We start from the raw sequence: 16,865 nt of genomic DNA, 5'->3' as shown, positions 1-16,865 counted from the left end.
AATTTAAAATAGCTTCATAAAGAAATCTGTTGCTGTCATGACCCTCTTATAAAAAAGAGACAAAAAACAACAACCTGTGAAGGATAACTGAAAGTTTATTTATAAAATACTGAGATTTATTCAATTATTGAAGTCCTTGTAAGTACAATATAATAATCAATTAGACATTACTTACTAGCAACTGCTATGATAACATTTAAAAGCTTATCAAAATATACCCAAGAATCAAATGCAGGTAGGCAGCCCTAAATTACCCTGAATTTAAACAAAAATTCAAGAGTTCAAGGAGTCAACTTTCCACTGTTAAGTGGTCTCTTCAGGACAATAACAAAATTATATAATTTAATAAAGACAATAGGAGATAATAGAATTAATTAGTAGCTGATATATATATATTATATTTGTTTTCAAATTATTCTTGGATGTTAAAGTGTTTAATCTCATTGCCATCAGTGTAGGTGTCTGTTCCGTTTATTCTCTGGTTTCCTGTATACCTGAAATGCTTCATAATTTACAAATTCAAAAATGATGAAGAGATTAAAAAATAAATTATGTTTGGGGACACATGCAGTATAAACTTAGATTTAAATTTCCATCAGTGAAACAATAATATGCTAAATATGCATAATTTCATGAAAAAATGAAGTTCTGTAATTTAAAACGACCACATATTTGTTTGCTTTATGAGTTCACTATAGCTCTTCTGGATACGGTTTCAGTAATAGCATGTGGGATTGTCATTCTATAGCCAACATAAGTCCAGTTTGCCCATCTCCATCATTTTGCATGTAAGAAAATAGATCAACAGAGGTTTAAATAATCTGAAAGTCACAATGCAGGAAATGCATAAGTATTCTGGTTCCCAGTCCAATGTTCCTTCTTCTGTAATCTACTTTTTAAATTGAATAGTTGAGATATATTTTATAACAGTAAAAATTAGAAAACATTACATTTCACAATGGTGAATATTTGATAATGACATCTTAAACATAACTAAAGAGCTCAGAAAATAATTTAAAAAACATATGCCTGTGAAACAATACATAAGTACCATGAGTGAAAAATAGTCATAGAAAATTTGCACCAATTACGATATTGTTCTTGTACTTTGAATTGAGGGAGAGGAAAAAAACTTTCCCTCTACTTTTTCTAGGTTCTTTTGGCTCATCTAAAAATTAAATCGACATGACACAGATGAACAGGAGAAAAACCAAATTTAGTGACATGCGGGGTCTCCTCAAGACTATGAGGCCCAAGAACAAGTTAGGCAACTGAGGCCTATATGCCACCTGAGGGAAGGAGAAGGGGGTAAGGGTTTGGGGCTTTAGAGTAGAGGAAGGCAATTCACATATAGATGGAAAAACAAATATTTGGTAAACGAATGGGACAATGGGACACAGATTGGACTTTGCTCTCCAGGCCCTGCTGAGTTTCCCTACCACAGTAGCCATTGTTCTCTGTAGATTTCTCTGGTGAGAGGGCACTTCCTGGACAGGGCCTCTTATCTAAATTCTTTTAAGCAGTTAAAGGGAAGGTAAAAAGAAAGACTTACTGAGTCTTTGTCTCTTAAAAGCAATCAGCTCCAGATAATCCTCAAGCCAAAGAGACACATTTTGGGGTGGAAGATTTTGTTCCCCTTCAGAATCAATTGCTCCTTTTCATTCTCTATTTTGAAAGAGAGGACTCCAAAGGGGAATAAAACAGACATGCATTTCTCAGAATAAGATTTAATGAGGTTGGGGCTTCCCTGGTGGCGCAGTGGTTGAGAATCTGCCTGCTAATGCAGGGGACACGGGTTCGAGCCCTGGTCTGGGAAGATCCCACATGCCGCGGAGCAGCTGGGCCCGTGAGCCACAATTGCTGAGCCTGCGCGTCTGGAGCCTGTGCCCCGCGTCGGGAGGGGCCGCGATAGAGAAAGGCCCGCGCACCGCGATGAAGAGCGGTCCCCGCACCGCGATGAAGAGTGGCCCCCGCTTGCCGCAACTGGAGAAAGCCCTCGCACGAACCGAAGACCCAACACAGCCAAAAATAAATAAATAAATAAATAAATAAATAAATAAGAAAATCCTTTAAAAAAAAAAAAAAAAAAAAAAGATTTAATGAGGTTTTGTATATAACACTTGTTGGAGAATGTTAGTCATCTGTATAAAACTAAATTAGACTTAAAGTATCTTCAAATGTATAATGCTATTAGTTTGAATTGAGAATGTTTAAAACAAGACTTTTGTACAGGAGTTTATCTTACAAATTTTTTCCCCAAACACATGCCCTGGCTTGAAGCTTTCCTCTTTCTGTGCATTGCCCTGGATGCTAGGATTTAATTGTGCTGATCATTTCTGATTGTCACTCAGATTTGGAGGTGGCTCCAGAGGCCACAAAAGCCTACAAACCAGTCTTCACACTGTTTTAGGAACCTGAGTAATCAACTCTTTAGTAACTTTAAAGTTTTAGCCTTACATTAGTACTTCAATTTTGTTTGAGTTCCTTGATCGTCATTTAGTTAATTCATTTGAAATTTTATTTATTTTTATTTTTTATTTTCTTCATTTATACATTTTTAATATGATGGATTGTCTCTTTTTTGTTAACATCTTTATTGGAGTATAATTGCTTTACAATGGTGTGTTAGTTTCTGCTGTATAACAAAGTGAATCAGCTATACATATACATATATCCCCATATCTCGTCCCTCTTGCATCTCCCTCCCACCCTCCCTATCCCACCCCTCTAGGTGGACACAAAGCACCAAACTGATCTCCCTGTGCTATGCAGCTGCTTCCCACTAGCTATCTATTTTACATTTGGTAGTGTATATATGTCCATGCCACTCTCTCACTTTGTCCCAGCTTACCCTACCCCTCCCTGTGTTCTCAAGTCCATTTCTATGTCTGTTCTTTATTCCTGTCTTTCCCCTAGGTTCTTCAGAACAATTTTTAATTTTTTTAGGTTCCATATATATGTGTTAGCATACAGTATTTGTTTTTATCTTTCTGACTTCCTTCACTCTGTATGACAGACTCTATGTCTATCCATCTCACTAGAAATAACACAGTTTTGTTTCTTTTTATGGCTGAGTAATAGTCCATTGTATATATGTGCCACATCTTCTTTATCCATTCATCTGTCGATGGACACTTAGATTGCTTCCATGTCCTGGCTATTGTAAATAGAGCTTCAATGAACATTGTGGTACATGACTCTTTTTGAATTATGGTTTTCTCAGGGTATAGGCCCAGTAGTGGGATTGATGGGTCATATGGTAGTTCTATTTTTAATTTTTTAAGGAACCTCCATACTGTTCTCCATAGTGGTGGTATCAATTCACATTCCCACCAACAGTGCAAGAGGGTTCCCTTTTCTCCACACCCTTTCCAGAATTTATTGTTTGTAGATTTTTTGATGATGGCCATGACCAGTGTGAGGTGATACCTCATTGTAGTTTGGATTTGAATTTCTCTAATGATTAGTGATGTTGAGCATCCTTTCATGTGTTTGCTGGCAATCTGTATATCTTCTTTGGAGAAATGTCTATTCAGGTCTTCTGCCCATTTTTGGATTGGGCTCTTTGTTTTTTTGATATTGAGCTGCATGAGCTGCTTGTAAATTTTGAGATTAACCCTTTGTCAGTTGGTTCGTTTGCAAATATTTTCTCCCATTCTGAGGGTTGTCTTTTCGTCTTGTTTATGGTTTCCTTTGCTGTGCAAAAGCTTTGAAGTTTCATTAGGTCCCATTTGTTTATTTTTGTTTTTATTTCCATTTCTCTAGGAGGTGGGTCAAAAAGGATCTTTCTGTGATTTATGTCATAGAGTGTTCTGCCTATGTATTCCTCTAAGAGTTTTATAGTGTCTGACCTTACGTTTAGATCTTTAATCCATTTTGAGTTTATTTTTGTGTATGGTGTTAGGGAGTGCTCTAATTTCATTCTTTTGCATGTAGCTGTCCAGTTTTCCCAGCACCACTTATTGAAGAGGCTGTCTTTTTTCCACTGTATATTCTTGCCTCTTTTATCAAAGATAAGGTGAGCATATGTGCATGGGTTTATCTCTGGGCTTTCTATCCTGTTCCATTGATTTATATTTCTGTTTTTTGGCCAGTACCATACTGTCTTGATTACTGTAGCTTTGTAGTATAGTCTGAAGTCAGGGAGCCTGATTCCTCCAGCTCTGTTTTTCTTTCTCAAGATTGCTTTGGCTATTCGAGGTCTTTTGTGTTTCCATACAAATTGTGAAATTTTTGGTTCTAGTTCTAGTGAAAAGTGCCATTGGTAGTTTGATAGAGACTGTATTGAATCTGTAGATTGCTTTGAGTACTATAGTCATTTTCACAATGTTGATTCTTCCAATCCAAGAACATGGTATATCTCTCCATCTGTTTGTATCATCTTTAATTTCTTTCATCAGTGTCTTATAATTTTCTGCATACAGGTGTTTTGTCTCCTTAGGTAGGTTTATTCCTAGGTATTTTGTTCTTTTTGTTGCAGTGGTAAATGGGAGTGTTTCCTTAATTTCTCTTTCATATTTTGCATCATTAGTGTATAGGAATGCAAGAGATTTCTGTGCATTAATTCTACCAGAAAACTGCTAGAGCTAATCAATGAATTTGGTAAAGTAGCCAGATACAAAATTAATGCACAGAAATCTAATTTTAAATTTTAAATTTAGGTGAGCTTTCTTTTTTCCCCTTTGTTTTACCCTGTATAAACTGAGTATTGTCTAAAGCTTTCTTTTTAGCCCTTGGTCTGGCATTAAATCCTTCACCACTTCCTTGATTGTAACCCCAGACAAGCTACTCAGCACCATTACAAAATAGGGGAGAATGACAGTGCATATTTTCTGTAGTTATGAGGACTGAATGAAGCAATGCATGTAAATTATTCAGAATAACATTTGTACTCAATAAATGTTAGCTATATTTGATATTGTAGGGAGAGAATCTGACTTTAAAATGATCAGTTTAACCAGATCAGATCACCTAGATCTCATCACTTAGACCCACCTCCTCTCTTCCACTCCTCAGACTATAGCCCCCTGGGACACCTGAGCTTTAGTGCAGATGTTCCCAAACACTTGCAATTTCCTCCACAAGTGTCAGTCATGCTCAGACTCCAGGCACATCACAAATGATCTATCACTAACAATATATTCAGTTGCAAAGTTCAAAAATGATTTAAGAAATACACAGATATAAAGCTCAAGATTATACCTATAAAGATTATAACCGTCATTCCCTTTCATTGAGTGGGAGCAAAAAGAGTGAAAGCTCTTCCTGGGAATTGTGCATGTCCCACAGCAAGTTCCATCTTGGTTGTCATGCTGCCTATGGCTATCATCCAGCTGATGGGTAATTGCGTAAAAGGGAATGCTACCAGTGGTGATTTGAAAAATTCTAACCAATCAAGATTAACTTAAATTTTGAAATAGAAGAAGAAAGGAAGGAAGGAGAGAGGGAAGCAAAGGAAAAACAGGAAGAGAATAAAAGAAAGGAAAAGAACGTTCCAAACCAAAATGTATTACTCTTCAGGGAAAAGAAGAGTATATTCCAATATATTATTTTCTCCTTTAAAATGACAACTGGAAATCAAGCACTGTGCAGATACAAACACTCAAATATGTCTCATTTCTAGCACTTTATTTTACATTAATTACCTGTGCTTAGTGAGTACCTCGTTCATGTAAAGATCTGAATACTACGGTCAAGATTTTTTCTTTTATGAAGGTCTGCTGTTTTTCCTATTGAACTTAATATATTTGCATGATTATCTATTGTTATTATGGATGGCATTCGTTTTTAGAGATTATTCATATGTAAAAATACATTGTATATTTATATAAATCTAATATGTAAATGTTACTCACAAAAAAACTCTTTGTTTTTATAGTAGCCACAGGGTAAAACTGTTGGTAGCAAGAGGTAATATTTATGGATTATAAATAGTTTTACTGGCATAAAAATGCTACATTATCATTTCCCTAAATGTTTCCCCAATTTTGGTGGCAGCTTTTTTGTTGTTAATATAAACAAAAATAAAATTTACCTGGATCAACTTTAGACAAATATATTTGAAATCTGCAGAAGCCGTTTCTAACTTTCAGTTAAAGTGAAGCTCTCTTAAGACCAGAAAGCTATCCTCAGGCAAATTACCCCAGGCAACAAAATTGCTATGCCTAAAGGAATAACAAGGTGCCTAGTGATAACAAGGCCCAATTAAACTCAATTCGGCAAATTAAATAGGTGAGAAATAAAATAGTAGACTGTAAAAACTAAATACATAGAAAGGAAGAAGAAAAGTACCCAAGAAAGTTTAAACCTAAAATATTCTGAATAATTGATGAATTTGTACCTGAAGATTTTAAAGGAGAGAAAAATTGTTCTAGATGCTTTGGTGTCGGAAAGACTTGTTTGAAAATTCTCTCAACCTAGTAGCTATATGATTTGATTTTAACATGTTCACTATTTCTAAGCCTCAATATTCTCATTTGTGATAGTAGATTTTTCTTCACAAGTTCATGGCAAGGATTAAGGTATATATTACATGTGAAGCACTTATCAACAAATATTGCCTGCTCTTACTATAATGATATCCATGAGTTTCAACCAAATACCTGTTACCTGAAATAAAAGAAGTAATTCTCACATGATAATATCCAATTCATAGCAATTAACAGAGATAGACTCACTCTGAGGTTCTTATAGCATACCACTGCAGAAAAATAATCTTATAGAAAGAAAGTTGTCCTCTATTTATTTACTCAGGTGTGACAATTTGAGAACTGAGTAGATATGGATTTGTTGAAATGACTTTGATTAGAGCAGTCAAGCTAAATTAAAAGGTAAATTCAAATTACAAATTGGAAATAAGTTATTTTTACAAGTCAGTTCCATTCATCATCCTCATTTATCAATCCACATGTACAAAGTCTTGCAAAAAAATAAATTACTCTGTCATGTCAGTACTTTTATTTTTTACCTGACCTTTTGACTATGAGTGCTCAAGTCCCTGGACATCAATAAGAATATTGTGCTTTAGTAAAACAAAGTTTAAATAGCCATTCTAAGTCAGAAGAGTGTAATTTGATTAGAAACATGAGATTATCAAAATCAGAGGGTAAGAACCTTTCTAGAAATCTTCATTACATTCCCATGAACAAATTGTTAAGAAAGATTATTCTAATATCTTAAGACGGGAAAATAGTGTGGTTTTATTACCAGCATTAACTTACAAGCAAAATACAATGAAACATGTGATTTTGAGATTGTCAGCATGGAGAAGGTTTATCTAGGGATAATTTCACCAACATAAATAAAGAACATCGTAATCCTGATAATTATTATCTCAAGCTTGAGAACAAGTAGTTGATAAAAACGTAAGTGATGAGATGAAAATGTAGACACATACTGTGACCAAGGAACTCTCCATGTACATTCCTCTAGCTCATTAACTGAGATTCTGCACATGTTCAGATGTCACTGTTAGTTTACTACATGCATGAGGAGATTAAAGAGTTTTCAAAATCTTGACAGCTTTGCTGCCTTATAAAATTGCCATTTCTTTGTCCTCTTTCTTAATTTTTAAGGTCCAGTTTTAGCCCTGTGATGTTGACCATTCACTTTTATCGTCATAAGGTAGTTCATGATTGTCATATTAGCTGAGTTTATTCTCTCTAAGAATCAGAACAGGTAGACTTTTGTTTGGATTCCAGGAGATAAATATCTGTTTTTGAGTTTGGGGGTAACTATTTAATATATCCAGAGAATATGATGAGCCAATTGTAACTTACATCCCTCTTAATACTCCTCACCCATAAACCCACTCATATATGGTCAATTAATTTATAACAAAGGAGCCAAGAATATACAGTGGAGAAGACAGGCTCTTCAATAAATCATGTTGGAAAACCTGCACAACCACATGTGAAAGAATGAAACTGGACCCCTATCTTACATCATGTACAAAAATTAACTTGAAATGGTTTAAAGACTTTTATGGTTTGGACTGAAACCACAAAACTCCTAGAAGAAAATATAGGCGCTAAGCTCCTTGACATAGGTCTTGATGATGTTTTTTGGATTTACTACCAAAAGCAAAAGCAACAAAAGCAAAAATAAACAAGTAGGACTACATCAAAGTAAAAAGCTTCTGCACAAAAAAGGAAACTATCAACAAAATAAAAAGGCAACCTATCATATGGGAGAAAATATTTGCAAATCATATATCTGATAAGGGGCTAATATCCAAAATATATGAAAACTTACACAACTTAGTAGCAAAAATACAAACAATATGACTGAAAATGGGCAGAGGATCTGAAATGACATTTTTCCAAAGACATACAGATGGCCAACAGATACATGAAAAGGTGCTCAACAACACTAATCATCAACGAAATGCAAATCAAAACCACACTGAGCGATTACCTCACACCTCTTGACTGTTACCAAAAAAATAAAAGATAAATGTTGGTGAGGATGTGGAGAAAAGGGAACCCTTGTGTAATGTTAGTAGGAATGTAAATTGGTACAGCCACTATGGAAAACAGTATGGAGGTTCCTCAAAAAATAAGAAATAGAACTACCATATGATCCAACAATTCCACTTCTGAATATTTATAGAAGGAAATGGAAACTAACCTCAAAAGATATCTATACCCGCATGTTCATTTCAGCATTATTTACAATAGCTACATGTGGTATCACATTTTCTTTATTTATCCACCAATGTTGTTTTCATGTCTTGGCTACACACACACACACACACACACACACACACACACACACACGCAAATAATGGAATATTAGCCATAACAAAGGAGGAAATCCTGCCATTTGGGACAACATGGATGGACCTTGAGGACATTATGTTAGGTGAAATAAGACAGAAAAAGACAAATACCATACAATCTCACTTATATATGTAACCTAAAACAAAACAAAAAAAACCCTTAACTCATAGATACAGTAGAACATATTGGTGGTTGCCAGAGGTGAGGGGTAGAGGGTGGGTGAAATGGGTGAAGGGGGTCAAAGGGTACAAACTTCCAGTTATAAAATAAATAAGTCCTGGGAATATAATGTACAGCATGGTGACTATAGTTAATGATAATAAGCTGTATTATATATTTGAAAGTTGCTAAAAGAGTATATTTTTAAATTATTATCGCAAGAAAAAAAATTGTAACTATGCGTGGTGGCAGATGTTAACCAGACTTACTGTGGTGATCATTTAGCAAATATATACAAATATCGAATCATTATGTTGTACATCTGAAACTAATTAATGTTATATGTCAATTATATCACAAGAATAAACCATTTTAATCTCATCCTCATCCCTCTTAATACTCCACACCAATCAATTATCAGCTCTTATTAATTTTACCTGATAAAGAGCTAACACTAATTTGAATGGTTACTAGTTCCTAGACACTATCTTAAAATCCTTTTATATGTTAACTCATTTAGTTCTTTCAGTAACGCTGTTAGAAATGGGATAAATAAGTGCAGGTACAAGAGGCTTAATTACCCCTCCGTGATCACATACTCTTAATTGGAAACTGGTTATCAAGAGCCTGCTCTCCTAACTGCCTTACTTTATAGTCTCATCTGCATTATTTTTCTCCACCTATAAGCTACTTCACTAGTGCATGCTCTTATGGCATCTTTCCAGGAGGGATGCAATAACCTACTGTCTAACAACCCTCCCACTCGAGGTCCGCATCTATCCAAGTATTTTACATAAAACGCAATCCAGTCATAATGCATCTCTTTCCCATAATGCAACTTTCCCCAGTTGCTTTTTAGCTAAACACTAAAATGCTTAGCATGACATACTAGAGGCTTTGTAAATACATATTGAATAAATTCATTCTTGCAATCCTGACATCTCCAAAATTCTTCCCCATGCTTCCTGACTTTATACTTTGACCTTCATAAATACTGAATCATCAGTAATACCAAGCACACACATGCTATTTTAAGACTCCACAATATTGGGCACACTGTTTCCTTCCCCACACTTAGTTTGCAGGAAAATTTATATTCACTGTTTAAAGATTTCTTTTTGAGGTGCAACATCTCAACTCTGAAGTTTTTCAGAATACCACTCTCTCTCGTCACACACTGCCTGTCTCCTTTATACTATCTCTGTCCTTTATACATATTTCCATTACTCACATCATTCATACCGTAAGTATTCCTTTTCCTGTCTGACATCTCTTCTGCTTGACTGTGAAATCCTTGAATCCAAGAACTTGATCTCAGTCTTTGTTGTAACCTCTCTATCTAAGGGAGAGCCTAGTAAACAGTAGGAAATCTATGTGCAATAATCAAACGTTTTCCATAAACATGTATGTTTTTAAATACACACGCACAAATGTTTATAATAATGGGCTTGTAGAAAGCTTAATTTCTTCCAGCTTTTCCCATACCCCACTGAAGTTTCTAGGCAATTTCTATTTTCAATGCAATATCTAAATGAGAATTTAGTCCTATTTTTAAACTTAGGTATTTGTCACCAGATGTTATCCATAAAAGAACTTATTTGGTACCTTCAAGTCCATAAAATTAGAAAACAACACACTGTAGTTCCAAAGCATAGTGTCTTTTATGTTCTTTCCTGCTGTCAAATGATAGTAATAGACAGTAATCAATATGTAGGATTGAAGAAGAATAGCCATAGGGAAATAGAGAAGAAGTGATACAAAGCTCTGTTTGTTCAAACTTAAATAATAAAAAATGTAACATACCCAGAGCTTTACTATAGTAGGAATCCCATGATTTCCAAAGCGTATTAAACATGTAGTCCTGTAGATGGTAGGAAATGAAATTTCTTATTCTGTCAGTGAAAGACATCTGGTCAGTAAGTTCTGATAAAATAGCAGGAACATAGGAAGGAGGGTATGGTACCTTCCCACAGTGTTTTTCCACTGTTGAGGCTGGAGAAAACCTCAAGGAGTATATAAATGGAATTCCCAGTTTTAAAGCTATTATATCACCACAAGGAAATACTGGATCTGATACCAAGACCTCAAATTTGCTTTTCTTCAGCTTTTCCATTAGATTTTGGTTTTCGAGAACACCATCACAGACTTCTCTAGCCACCATATGGAAGTCCTTGATGACTTTGGCCATCTCCTGATAGAATCTCCAAATGGTTAAAGGAGATGGTCTATTTTCCATCCATGTCAAAACAAAGTCCTTGATCAATCCTTCTATTCTTTCTTTGCCAAAGGGCACCTTATATATTTCAAATATCAGAGATGGGTTAGAGGTCGGCGTGATGAAAAGTGCACCAGAAGAAACTAGGACAGTCACATTATGCTCTTTTTTAATTAGCTCATCTATAATTATCTTAACATTTAGCCAGTGACTACCTTCCATTGGCCAAACCAAAACATTCCCACCAAGAGTGGTTCCTAGGAGACTTATCTGAAGAGCCAGCAGCAGAATGTTCTTGTTCAACATGATGTCGCTTGATGTAGAAGATTCAATGAGGCGTGGTGCAAATGAATTTCTCTGCTTTTTAAGCAAAAAAGGAGAGACAAATTATTTCTAAGTTTTGATTCAAACCGCTGATACTCTTAAGAGCCTTCTCTCTACAAAATGATATTAGTCATGGTAGCTCTATAATCATAATTTTGTGATAATTGGAGATTTAGGGGTATCATGTGTCTTGTCTCTCAACGTGTTGCTTTAGCTTTGGTGATGATTCTTGCTCTCTGATCCTTTTCCTGAAGTTGATCCTTCAACCCTTTCTTTGCATCTTATAATTGTTAAATTATTACTACTAAGCTGCTTAAAGCCATCGTGTGTCTCAACTCTACACTCAGGCCTAGGAACCAAAACCTCAGACAGGGCTAGAACTTACTCAGAAATGTAGAGTTGCTAATGCTATAGATTTTCCAAAATTTAATACATTTTATATAATGTCATTAGTAACATTAAACTTTTTAAGTAGTTCTTAGTTGTTAATAGATAGGATTATTGCAAAGAGAATACTTATAAAATGCAAAGAACAAAGAAATATAGTGAGTGCAATATTTAGTACTACTTTAATAATATGTTTAGGAAAATATTTTATGTTAATGAATTACTGAGAAAAAATTACAAGTAAATAAATAAACTATGTGCAAGTAATATATACAAGAGCTGATGGGTAATGTTACATGTGAATAGGAGCTATTTGAAGAGAATTGCTAATTCAAACATCCTTCTATTGAAAGTGCTGCCCCAAAGCTAGCTAAGCCTATGTGAATAAACTATTTTACATCTAGACTCAGATTTTTAAAATTGTTACTAGCACTTAAGTGTTCACTATGTGTCAGACATTGTGCAAAGTGTCTTACATGTATTAATCTCATTTACTTCTCACTAAAGAAAAGATCCAGTGAAGCAGTTACTATAATTATTCCCACATAAAGAAAGAACCATTGCTCAGAGAAGCTGAGTAACTTGACAAGTTCATACAGCAAAATAAAGAAGGAACTGGTATTAACAGCTTTAAGGCTCCTTACCTCCCATAGCCTACTGTGTTAAACACTAGGATAGATTAGCCCATGAGAGTATATCATGTCCCCTTATCAACTATAAGACACCTATGTATATGAACCATAAACTACCCCAAACATGCTGAGACAATATAAACGGCACAATATAAATTTGTGTAAGTCACACTGAATAATGTAGGATCAAGTCATCCCAGTAACATAATCTCTATGAAAACTGTGTATGTGCATGCATATGTCTATGAGTAAGCAGAGATGAATCTTTTTGTTTTAATGTCTGTTGAAATCAGAAATCTTATTTTTTTTTTAGTGGTGTCTCTTCTGAGCTCCCCATCACCAAAGATAATCTGTAGTGAAACATTAACTGCTTCATTAAAACAGTTACTACCTTTTACAAAGTATTATTCAAAGCTTAGCAGAGTAATCAGACAGTTCATGGGGTGGATTTCAATTCAAGGCTCTGTGCAGTAGGATTTTATGGTATGCACAAAATTTCTGTCTGCTGGTGTCACCCTGGTCCACAGTTACTTGCCAGGAGACTTTCAAATAGTTGATCCACTAGGATGAAAAACTGGTCACAGTGTACTACTATTTTATTCATTTTATTTACTAGTGGGGAATCAGATCCAGTTTAAACAACTAAAATATAGTCTTTATTCAGGTTATATGTGTTGACTGGGTACTTACTAGGCACAGAACTCCCTACTAGGCAAAAGATGAATCAAAGAGATACTAATATTCATCTTACAGTCTATCAGAGGAAGATAAGAAAATTGCATACATAAATGTAACAAAAATCGGCATAGTATATTAAAGTCAGCATGATATTATAAAAAGAATTTAGTTTTTAGAATCAGGCGAAGAAGTCCTAGCTTAACATTATGCTGCTTAATATTTATGAAACTTAGTTTTTTCATCTGGAAAATGAAAATTAAAAACAACTTAGGATGCTTCTGTGAGTATAAAATAATACAACAAAATAGATAATAAAATATCTATTAATATATAATAAATGAATAACTTACAATAAATACTATAAATTATGTAATTATATATACAATATAGAAGATAAATATATATTTAAATAAATAAAATAATATTGATTAAGCAACAAGTATAGTCCCTGGAGTAAAGGACATGTTTAAAATCTATTATCTTTCTCTTTTAATTCCTTCTCCTTCTCTTAATTAGAGAAAATGCTAAGTGCCATCAGATGAAATAACACAGGTAAAAAAAATGTTTCAAAGCTCTACAGAGTAGAGATTGCTTTCAGGTTTCTTTTTGTGAGGCATAAGGATAGGAGAGTCTTCATGAGAGATGTGGTATATGACACTTATCTTGGAGTCTAAAGTATCTGGACATTAGTGATGAGTAATGTGCACAAAAGAAACCAGTGTTATGTCATAAACTTTTTGATTTAAAAAAATATCTTAGTAATATGACAAGTATTAAGAAATTTGTCAAACTATTGAGGTTAAATTTTAGATTTGTTTGTGTTCTTAAATTTAATAGAAAACCAAATGAAGAAATTATATTGACCATAGACGTTTAAAGAGGTTGTAAAAAAAGGTTTTTTTGAAATGCGAGGGTCTGAAAATGTGATTTTAATTATTCTGACCTTAAGAGCACTGAAAAGCTAATATAATCTTTCCAGAAAATTTTTGAGAGACTACAGCTAAAAATATGATTAATATATTTGTGAAATCAATTGAATTCTAAGAAAAAGCTAGCATATTTGAAAGAAGCTAGCATATATGAATATTTTTATCATAGATGATGATAATAAAAAATGTGCTTTACCTAATTGCACAAAGGAAGCAAACACAGTATTTACAATACCAAAATTGGTTGCACAACAGGATTTTGTTTAGAGAACCTTTAAATTTTCTGTTTTTAATAAATAAAATTGACTTTGCATAAACTTATTTGAGATTTATTTGAGATATATGTATATTTAAAATATGTAGATATAAAAAATCCACTGCACAATATTAAGAAAATAAAATACCCATCGAAGGATGTCATCTTGATCTTTATACATGTTCTGTCTTAAAGACCATAGTGGTCACTTGTGAGAATCATCTTTGCCTTCATCATACATCGGTATAAGTCTTACTTGTTACTTTATGTGTTGGCTAATGCAGGAAGAAATAAGTTTTCCACTGGTTGGAACTGAGATAAGTGAAGTTTTAAAGAGGCCCTTGGGCTCACATTTAGATAAAACTCTCAATTTACTGCTCTATAATACAATTCCCTCAATATCTATAAAATTATTGTGAATTGTATAACTGGAGCTGGGGAGGGACCCTCAAGTTATTTCCAGAAAACTGAAAACTTTTTCAAAGGGAAGCAATGGAACACACCAGAGGTTAACCATCAAACTTGTAATGATTGATATTTCTTTTAGAATAAAATATAAAGTCTACATGTACATTACGCATTGCTTATGTATTGCTTGTCATGAGATTTAAAAATTTCTTACCTGAAGTTTCCAGCCAGAACTTTAATAGTGCTCATTTGCCACCAGGAAGAAGGTGAACTTAGATAAATGCTAGTTGAAGAAGCATAAATGATGAGAAATATGATCTTAAGTGGAGAAAAGATTATACAGATCATTTTACTCTTTGCATTCCCCCCCATTACGTTATAAAGCAGATTAACATTTTGTTAAAGGTGTATCCTTCTACTGGTTCCCTGGAAACTATTTGAATTGAATATTGCCTTTGCTATCATGGTCTCTGCAGCCTCCCACCTCCACATCAACCAAGTATGTCTGGATGTATCTGAAATAATTGCTGGTAATGATTAATAATCGGGTTATTATAAGAAGTAGGTCAAATTAATATCTCTCAAGTTCATGCAACATAAAATTATTATTACTATTATTATTAATTATAAAGAGAATAATTTTTTAAATTTGAAGTGTCTTTCTTCTTTTCTGCTGCGTCCTGTAATGGTGATAATAGTTTATGTTAATTCAAATACAGGAACCACGGCAGAGCTGAATTGCTCTGTAGAATGAAGAAACATCTCTGGAAAATCCTGGTGGTTTTACTGATCTTTGCATTTATATATTTAATAAAGGTACTAATTTAGACCATTAAATAAGTGTTTTAAAGCTGCACACTTTCATTATGCAATATCCTTGAGAATGAAAATTACAATTACATTTCTTTGTGCAACCATTTTGAAGGGGAAACAATAATAATTGAGTATGTCTTTTAGCAGTGTCCCGAATATGTCATTTAGTAAATAAGTACTGGAATAGAACATGACCATTTATTGTTGGACCATTTATTGTTGTAATTGATAAACAGATGTGGCAATAAATTTCAAACGGACTGTAAATAGGGATTAGTCTCACAGAGATGCATTTTATGTGATGGCAATGGAGGGGAAACAAGGAGAGCAGTGGACATGCCACACAGCATTTCAAGTTTAATTCCCTTAGATTGCATACACGTGACTACCGCTATTCTTTCTCAATTTGTGGAGTTAAAGTTCAATCTAGATAAAAGAAAATCAGTACTGTACATGTTTTATAGAATAATTCTCCATCTTCGAATCGCTAATATAATTTACCTATCAACTAAATAGAATAAGTCTAAGTAAATATTTCAAGATAAGTCTATAGGTAAAAACTTTCCTGAATCTTTCCACATCTAGTAATATATTTTTCACCTTCACATCTGGATGACAGCATGGGTGACAACTGATTTCTTTGACCCTGACATTTTTCACTAAATATCTAGTAGATCATATTGTATTGTCCTTTTCCAACTCTTGTTACAAAAGACAACAATGAAGTCAACAACTTTTTCTGCCAAAATGCCAATGTGTGTGTAGTTGTTGGCGTGTGTGTGTTTGAGTTACATTATTCCTATAAATTATTTTGTCATAATTTGTCTAGGTAATGTCGATGGAAACAATCAATAAAAAATCCATAATAGGAATAGAAAAGAGTTTTATTTGAGGCAAACTGAGTACTATCGCCCAGGAAACACAGATTCAAGAAGGACTTTAATTGTGTCCTGCCAGCCTACAAAATGGAGAAGTCTTATAAAAGCAAAAAGTGTAAAATTACGTAAGTTGTTTGTCAAGGATTATAACCAGACCTGGCAAGAAGAGTGCTTGTTAAGCAAAGATTGGTTGTGGTCTGAAATTATTTCATAGGTACAAGGGGAGACCTTGAGACTAGAAGGTTGCAGTTGGCAACTTCTGGCAGATATTATTTTGAGAATGACTCGTGATATCCTTGAGCCTAACACAGTTCAGAGAATTCAAGTAAGTTCTCAGTGACACAGGTACATTGTCTGAACCCATGTCCACAATGGCCATGCAGCTCCATTTTGAATTCCTGAACCA

At 34.1% G+C, this 16,865-nt stretch overlaps 1 protein-coding gene across 1 annotated transcript in view; it reads right to left on the bottom strand.

Moving 5' to 3' along the window:
• Nucleotides 1-15,001, bottom strand: part of LOC103009971 (UDP-glucuronosyltransferase 2A2) — a 51,371-nt gene extending 36,370 nt beyond the window's left edge. The window contains 2 exon segments of the mRNA XM_057546949.1: nucleotides 10,743-11,514; nucleotides 14,983-15,001. Coding sequence (XP_057402932.1) covers nucleotides 10,743-11,460 — 718 coding nt within the window. The 5' untranslated portion in view covers nucleotides 11,461-11,514; nucleotides 14,983-15,001.
• Between the last annotated feature and the right edge of the window lie 1,864 nt (nucleotides 15,002-16,865).

This window comes from Balaenoptera acutorostrata, chromosome 5, assembly GCF_949987535.1.
Source record: "Balaenoptera acutorostrata chromosome 5, mBalAcu1.1, whole genome shotgun sequence".
NCBI lineage: Eukaryota > Metazoa > Chordata > Mammalia > Artiodactyla > Balaenopteridae > Balaenoptera > Balaenoptera acutorostrata.
The sequence above is the reverse complement of the archived record's forward strand: the minus strand, read 5'-3'. Positions and strand labels throughout refer to the sequence as shown.